Raw genomic sequence first — 8,517 nt, forward strand, 5'->3', positions numbered from 1 at the left:
AGTATGGGCTACGACATTGAAAACTGGTTCTCTAACTTGTTCTCCTTGATCCCAAAAGGTATTAAAAACTTTATTATGGGAGGTTTCCATTTTCTTATAACCTTCCTTTTCTCAGCCATACTGCTTTACGTTATATTTTGCCTAGTGCTTTCTTGTCTCCCATACTATTGCAAATCTGCAACTAATACCTTTCAGTCCAAGAAGGAGGTCTGGGACAAACAGGTTCAGACCTTCCATTTTAGACATAGAGAAATACACTAAATTTTAAGCTCGAGATTAACAAAGATATGCTGACCTTGTATAACCAGATTCCTACCCTTGCTTGAGCCTCTGGTTATAATAGTCTTTAACCAGTCTTCAGCTCCAGCTTCTCTAATCTAATTATTTAGTTTGTTTTCTCTAGGACATCACAGGACAATGGTAATGCAGGGACTCCAGCCACTCCCCACAGCAGATACTGCTGAAATAACAATAGAAATCACTATGGGGCCAATTTAAAGAGACAGGGTGAGAGCTCTGTGACTCCAGCTAGGTAGGATCTATGAGCCCCTGACTAGCTTGAAGAAGCTACAGAAGACAGACTTTCACTTTTCATTTTCCCAATAAATATTTCATGGCATCTATGTCTCTCAAGGGGGATTTGAGGCAAGAAGTAGCTGCCCCTACACCAGGGTAAAGTGATTGGAGATTCATTCCCTGTGAACCAAAACTCCAAAATATCAGTAGCAGGACAAGTGAGAGAGGAAGCTGGGCCTTGCCCAGATAGAAGATAAGAAACCACATATTTCTCATTCTTGAAGTCATGGGACCTCAACAACTATACATTCACAGAAAATCTTCTTGGAGTTCGGAAGAGGAGTGATGCCAAGCTACTTATAGGCTTCTTTGGTGGAACCCATCTTGTATAAGCAATGTGTGTGCACACATGGGAGGATCCTGAGATATACCAAATATGAACTTTGAACCAGGCAAATCAAAATGAGTGGCCAAAGGAAACCCAGAAGAAATGCCCCATAAAAACAATCCACACTATCACGAAAGCACAACTCTGCAATTCTCTCTCTCTTGGAGTCTGCCTGTGTGTCTATACACATGTACTGTGCTCTTTTTTCCACCTACCTAAGCACTTTACTTATTTCACTACCTTTTGTCCTTGTGGAAATTCTTTTTAGCAAAACCAAAGAGCCAGGACCTTGTCACTGACAATTGGTCCAGTGGCTAGGGATTCTGTGCTCTCACTGCTGTAACCCAACATCAGTCTCCAGTTGAGAACCAAAGACTCACTTCAATCTGTTGCAGGTTGAAACCACCTGAGATCTATCTGATTATGTTGCAATGGTAATCATTTTTCATTATATAGATATATCAAATCAATGAGTTGTACACTTTAAATTTACACAGTGTTATATATCAATTCAGAGAAGGCAATAGCACCCCACTCCAATACTCTTGCCTGGAAAATCCCATGGACAGAGGAGCCTGGTAGGCTGCAGTCCATGAGGTCGCTGAGGGTCGGACACGACTGAGCAACTTCACTTTCACTTTTCACTTTTCATGCATTGGAGAAGGAAATGGCAACCCACTCCAGTGTTCTTACCTGGAGAATCCCAGGGATGGGGGAGCCAAGTGGGCTGCCGTCTATGGGGTTGCACAGAGTCGGACACGACTGAAGCGACTTAGCAGCAGCAGCAGCATATATCAATTATATCTCAATGAATCTGAGGTGGAGGGAGAAAACAATGGCCAAAATAACACTAAATCTGTACCTACTGAGCCCAAACTGTGGTCCACCTCCGTCTCCCATGGGGAGAATCTCTTTGACAAAGTCTTTCAACTTCTCAGATACTACCCTCTATGGAAGAATTCAGGATGACTGCTATTTAACTATTTATTGTTATTTCTGCTCTCTAAGAAAAAGTTTACAGTAGGGGAAAAAAAAGAAATATGCTTATAAGAGAATTCAAGAAGAGAGTATGTTTCTGCTCCTATTCTGTGCTCCTATGTTTTGCTGTATTCTTGTGAGAGACTTCTAAGAGAATCACTTAATTATAATAGTTTATCTATTTAACTTGTTCTTCAAAGAACTTCTTAGATTTTCTTAACACATTTTATTTTTTGAATTTGTTAATTCATTAATGTTTGATTTTATCACTTTGTAGCCATCACCCTGCTTCTCTCTTTACTCTTTTTTTTTTTTTTTTTGGTCCTCTGTATTTGAATATCTAATTAATTTATTTTCTATCTATTCTTTGGAAGTTAAGATCTTTGAGTGCATAGATTTGACTCTGAGTTCATTTACATAGTACCCAGTAAATCAAATACCATTAAATTGAAGCTTGGTAAGAATGCAGATTTCTGAGCACCATTTATATTTTGATAGGTTTGGAGTGGGGTCTAGAAATCTGTATTTTTAAATGAGATCCTCAGATCACACATAGGGAAATCCCATCATATTATGAACGTTTATGTTCTCATTACTACTATTTTTATTACTACTATTTCCCTAAATTCACTCTAAGAACTTTCACTTGTATTTTGTCCCCAAAGTGTTTAATTCTGTTTTAATTTTCAAGTGGTTTTTCATTCACACTTTCATTAATGTCGAGTTTTATTCTACTGAGATCAAAGAAGATGACCTGTGATATTTGCTTAATTTTTCTTTTTTTTTTTTGAAAATTAAAAATCTAAAAAACACAACAGTTTAATCAAAAAATGTCCCTATCACCTAGAATTAACTCTTGCTTTTTTGCCATATCTGCTTCCATATAAAAGAGGAAATACATTTTTAGTGATTTAATTAAATTTCCTTTTAATTACTGTCCTGTGTACCATTTGATTCCCTTCCTCATGGGTGCAAATTTATGGTATGAACCATTCTAGTATATTTTCAATAGCTTCATATATATATATATATATATATATATATACACACACACACACCATAGAATGTTGTTCTATTTAATTAGGTTTTTGAGATCTACATATATAAATTTATTTAGATCTAGTTCATTCCCTTTATCTTCTGTATTCTATTAATCAGACTATATTAATACATTCCCCTCTTGATAGACATCACATACCTATTTTTTTTTTTCTTGAAGGTTACTAAAGTATTTGTGTCCTAATGCTTCAAATGCTATTAAATGCTGGCAGAAAACTAGGGGGAAAAGTACTTTTTTGCATGGTATAAACCAGAATTAGAAATTTATACATAAATTTGAAGTTATTTGTTTTATTATTCAAGTGCTAGATCTTTATTTCTTCTACTTAATCTGTAATTAAGTTAGACAAATATGTTAATAGCTGCCACTACTATTGTATGCCTGTCAATTTCTACCTATAACTTCCCACCAAAATAACTTCTCATTTTTTAAAATTGTAAAGGCAAAGCATACTTATAAAAGCTGTCAGAAAATTAATACTTTTATTTTAAAAAAGGAACAATTATTCATAATTTCAGTACCAAGTAATAACCACCATTAACATACTGGTGTATAGTGTTTCAGGGTTCTTTTTACACATTCACCATCTTTAAAGACAGTTTACACATACTAACTGCTTAGAAATAGTTTTAAAATAAAAATATACTTGCTGTATTTTTTGGTATTGAGACATAATGATTGTATAATTTCTAACTGTACAGAAATATAAATATAAAGCTGACAGTGAAAATACTATGTACTTTCCCTATTTCATGTACAGTTTATATCATACAAATAACCACTTATTTTTTAAACAGTGCATATTTGTATGGTAATATAATATATCTGACCAATCCTGTGTAAAGATATACTGATTATCTTTTAAAATAATTTTTTGAATGCTGTAGTGCATGTACATTTTTACATATGTATTTTTGCATCCTTATCCAATTATTTTCATAGATGAGGTCTCTAAATGAGGCACTTCCAAATAAAGGTGGAAATATTTAAAATATTGATATATATGTTAAAATTGCCTTACACAACCTACACTTCAAAATTAACATTAGAGGACATTTTCTCAGTTCTCTCTCTCCTGAAGATAAGGCCTATTATTATTTTTCATCTTTTCCAATATAAGACAGAGGAAGAATCTCATTGTTTCAATTTAATTTCTTTGCTTGCCAGTGAGCTTAATGATTCTTTCATATGCCCATTGGCCATTTGCATTTCTTTTGTAAAATGCAGGCTCTGCCCAGTTCTCTTCCCTTCTAAGGGTAGTGTTCACCTTTCCCTTTTTGCTTTGTCAGTGCTCTTTATTTTTCATTTTTGATCTTTTAATTGGGGTCGGTTCGATTCAGGCTTTCACCTGTTCACTTTACTGCTTAATGGAATATATATATGTATATATATATATTTTCCATTAGCTTTTAATGTCCTTTATAGAAGCTGGCTTCCCTTCCTCTCTTTCTTTCCCTCTCTTTTCGCTTGTCTGCTGTTGTCCTTTCGTTTCTTTCTCTCTGTTTCTCTCCCTTATTTTCTTTTTTTACTACATAAGTTTTTAATTTTGACCGAGTTGCATCTATCATTCTGGGCCTGGCGCCGCCTCAGTAGGGGGGGCAGCGGGGAGGAGAGCGCGGAGCTGGGGGAGGGGAAGGGGCGGGGAGGAGCGGGCGGAGCAGTTGCAGAAGCTGCTGGGAGAGCGCGCGGTGGGATCACACGGCGGCCCGGCGGCGGCGGCGGCGGCGGCGGCCCAGAGACCGGAGCGCCGAGACCGCGGACCGCGGCCTACACGGAGCCTTCTTTTCACCGGAGGACCAGTGATCTGCAGTCTTCAACACAGAGGTACCGTGCTCCGCGCTCCCCGCCCGGTCCGGCCCAACCTGCAGTGGCAGTGCCTCCTTCTTTCCTCTCTCTCTCTCTCTCTCTCGCCTGCCGGCGCCTTCCCTGACTGCCTGCGTCACCGCGGCCGCCATGGCTGAGAATGGCGAGAGCAGCGGCCCCCCGCGCCCCTCCCGCGGCTCTGCTGCGGCCCAAGGCCCAGCCTCTACCCAGGCCGAGCCCAAAATCATCAAAGTCACTGTGAAGACCCCCAAAGAGAAAGAGGAGTTCGCAGTGCCCGAGAACAGCTCAGTCCAGCAGTTTAAGGAAGCGATTTCGAAACGCTTCAAATCCCAAACAGATCAGTTAGTGCTGATTTTTGCCGGAAAAATCTTAAAAGATCAAGATACCTTGATCCAACATGGCATCCATGATGGACTGACTGTTCACCTTGTCATCAAAAGCCAGAACCGACCTCAGGGCCAGTCCACACAGCCTAGTAATGCCGCAGGAACTAATACTACCACCGCGTCGACTCCCAGGAGTAACTCCACACCTATTTCCACAAATAGCAACCCGTTTGGTTTGGGGAGCCTTGGAGGACTTGCAGGCCTTAGCAGCCTCGGCTTGAGCTCGACTAACTTCTCTGAGCTCCAGAACCAGATGCAGCAGCAGCTCTTGTCCAGCCCTGAGATGATGATCCAAATCATGGAAAATCCCTTTGTTCAGAGCATGCTTTCGAATCCTGATCTGATGAGGCAGCTCATTATGGCCAATCCACAGATGCAGCAATTGATTCAAAGAAACCCAGAAATCAGTCACCTGCTAAACAACCCAGATATAATGAGGCAGACCCTCGAAATCGCCAGGAATCCAGCTATGATGCAGGAAATGATGAGAAATCAAGACCTGGCTCTCAGCAATCTTGAAAGCATCCCAGGTGGCTACAATGCTTTACGGCGCATGTACACTGACATTCAAGAACCCATGCTTAATGCTGCACAAGAGCAGTTTGGTGGTAACCCATTTGCCTCCGTGGGGAGCAGTTCCTCTTCTGGGGAAGGCACACAACCTTCCCGCACAGAAAATCGTGATCCACTACCCAATCCCTGGGCGCCACCACCGGCTACCCAGAGTTCTGCGACCACTAGCACAACAACTAGCAGTGGCAGTGGATCTGGCAGTAGCTCCAGCAGTGCTACCGGAAACACAGTGGCTGCAGCCAATTATGTCGCCAGTATCTTCAGCACCCCAGGAATGCAGAGCTTGCTGCAACAGATAACGGAAAACCCCCAGCTGATCCAGAATATGCTGTCTGCACCATATATGAGAAGCATGATGCAGTCTCTGAGCCAGAATCCAGATTTGGCTGCACAGATGATGCTGAATAGCCCTGTGTTTACTACAAATCCTCAGCTGCAGGAGCAGATGCGTCCACAGCTCCCTACTTTTTTACAGCAGATGCAGAATCCAGACACGTTATCGGCCATGTCAAACCCAAGAGCAATGCAGGCTTTAATGCAGATCCAGCAGGGGCTACAGACATTAGCCACTGAAGCTCCTGGCCTCATTCCAAGCTTCACTCCAGGTGTGGGGGTGGGGGTGCTGGGAACAGCTATAGGCCCTGTAGGCCCAGTCACACCCATAGGCCCCATTGGCCCCATAGTCCCGTTTACGCCCATAGGTCCCATTGGGCCCATAGGACCCACTGGCCCTGCAGGTCCCCCTGGCTCCACTGGCACAGGCGCACCCCCTGGGCCTACTGTGTCTAGCTCTGCACCCAGTGAAACCACGAGCCCAATATCGGAATCTGGACCCAACCAGCAGTTCATTCAGCAAATGGTGCAGGCTCTGGCTGGTGCAAATCCTCCGCAGCTGCCAAATCCAGAAGTCAGATTTCAACAACAACTGGAACAGCTCAACGCAATGGGCTTCTTAAACCGGGAAGCAAACTTGCAGGCTCTAATAGCAACAGGAGGCGACATCAATGCAGCCATTGAGAGGCTGCTGGGCTCCCAGCCATCGTAATTACATTTCTGTACCTGGAAAAAATGTATCTTATTTTTGATAATGGCTCTTAAATCTTTAAACACACACAAAATTGTGCTTTACTTTCAGTTTGATTCTTTCAACTTTGTCTAGTTATAAATTTAATATGCATTTTAAGGTGGAGTCCTTTCCTCCCTCTTTGTTTCCTCCCTCCCTCTCTCCTTCCTTCCCTCCCTTCCTCTGTTTTGAATGGTGAGAATCAATGCTGTTTTACTCAAAGGTGTTGCATGCAAACACTTCTTTATTCTGCATTTATTGTGATTTTTGGAAACAGATATCAACGTTTACAGTTGGGTGAACAAGTTTTGTCCTACAGATGTCCAATTTATTTGCATTAAACATTAGCCTATGATAGTAATTTAATGTAGAATGAAAATATTAAAAACAGAAACAGATTAATTGAAGCTCTATAATTTGTGGTACAATATTGCTTATTGTGACTTTGGCATGTATTTTTGCTAGCAAAATGCTGTAAGATTTATACTATTTGATCTTTTTTTGATATATTTATACACAGTACAGTAAGCACAATTGGAACTGTACATCTCGATAAATTGCAGCAGAATCTCTGAGCAGATATGTATAACCAAAATGAGAAAGAATATAAGAAATATTTCTGGAGCTCGGTATATCTCACAATTTTGTAGAATCTTACAGCATCTTTGATAAACTTCTCAGTGAAAATGTTGATTAGGTAAGTTCAGTTAAAATATAGTAGAAATGTTTATCCTGGTATCTCTAAGTATACATTTAATTGTACAGAAAACAGTGTGACGTGTCAACATTTGCAAATTGATTGTATATGAACTTAATCTTAGTGCAGCCTGAAGGATCAGTATAGTAATGCCAGGAAAGTGCTTTTTTAAGACTTCCTTCTCAGCTTCTCCCATAAAGAGATCCCAGTACGCATTTTGGTTTGTAATTGGAAATGTAACTTTCACTGAAAGTGTCATGTGATGTTTGCATTACTTTTAACTGCTGTGTATAAAGAAAACTGTATCTTTTGACTCCATCAGTTATTTCTCTTGTGCACAGGGAAAATGCATTAAAAATGACTAAAAAAATAAAAAATGAATAAATTTTTTTCTTTTTGCCTTCTGTCCATAGGATCATGTTTAGAAGGATTGCCCAACCCAAGGATTATATAAATCTTGTCCTGTATTTCTCTAATTTTAATGGTTTCATTTTTTATAAAAAAAAAAAAAAAGTACCTTTGCCCTGTCTGGAATTATTTTGGTGAATAGATTTACGTATTTTACCATTTTTCCCTCAAGTTTAGACTGTTGTTACCTAGTATTTATTTCATTGTCCACATTCCCCCTGCATTTGAAATGTCATACACACACACACACACACACACACTTTATTCTGTTTGAATTCTCTTTAGTACCACTGAACATTGTAGCCCCAGTACACCAGCCTGTAGTTATTGAGTTAGAAATATGACTTCATATCTCTTAGGGCACATCCTCCTTTTGATCTCTTTTATTTTTCACAATTTTCTACTGATTCCAACATGTTTATATTACCAGATGAACTTTATAGTTACTAGATAGCCACTCCCCCCAAATAAATTGGTGATTTGGTTAGGATTGTCTTAAATTGATAGGATAGTGAGAAGTACAGAATTACAATGCTTTCCAGAAACATGATATATTGCCTCATTAAAAAAAAAAAAAAACACTTTTTACATCCTTCAAGAGTTTTATTTATTTAAGCCCCATAT

The 8,517-nt window shown here is 39.8% G+C and overlaps 1 protein-coding gene across 1 annotated transcript; it reads left to right on the forward strand.

Annotated features, from left to right (window-relative positions):
• The first annotated feature begins 4,625 nt into the window (after window positions 1-4,625).
• Window positions 4,626-7,862, forward strand: UBQLN2 (ubiquilin 2). Its single transcript, XM_070365569.1, has one exon. It carries the CDS (start codon window positions 4,896-4,898, stop codon window positions 6,768-6,770), a length of 1,875 nt encoding a protein of 624 aa, XP_070221670.1. The 5' UTR covers window positions 4,626-4,895; the 3' UTR covers window positions 6,771-7,862.
• The last annotated feature ends 655 nt before the right edge of the window (window positions 7,863-8,517 follow it).

This window comes from Bos mutus, chromosome X (assembly GCF_027580195.1).
Source record: "Bos mutus isolate GX-2022 chromosome X, NWIPB_WYAK_1.1, whole genome shotgun sequence".
In the NCBI taxonomy this organism is placed as follows: Eukaryota; Metazoa; Chordata; class Mammalia; order Artiodactyla; family Bovidae; genus Bos; species Bos mutus.

Coding starts and splice junctions, on each gene's coding strand:
- UBQLN2 (XM_070365569.1), top strand. CDS start 4,896: ATGGCTGAGAATGGCGAGAGCAGCGGCCCCCCGCGCCCCTCCCGCGGC.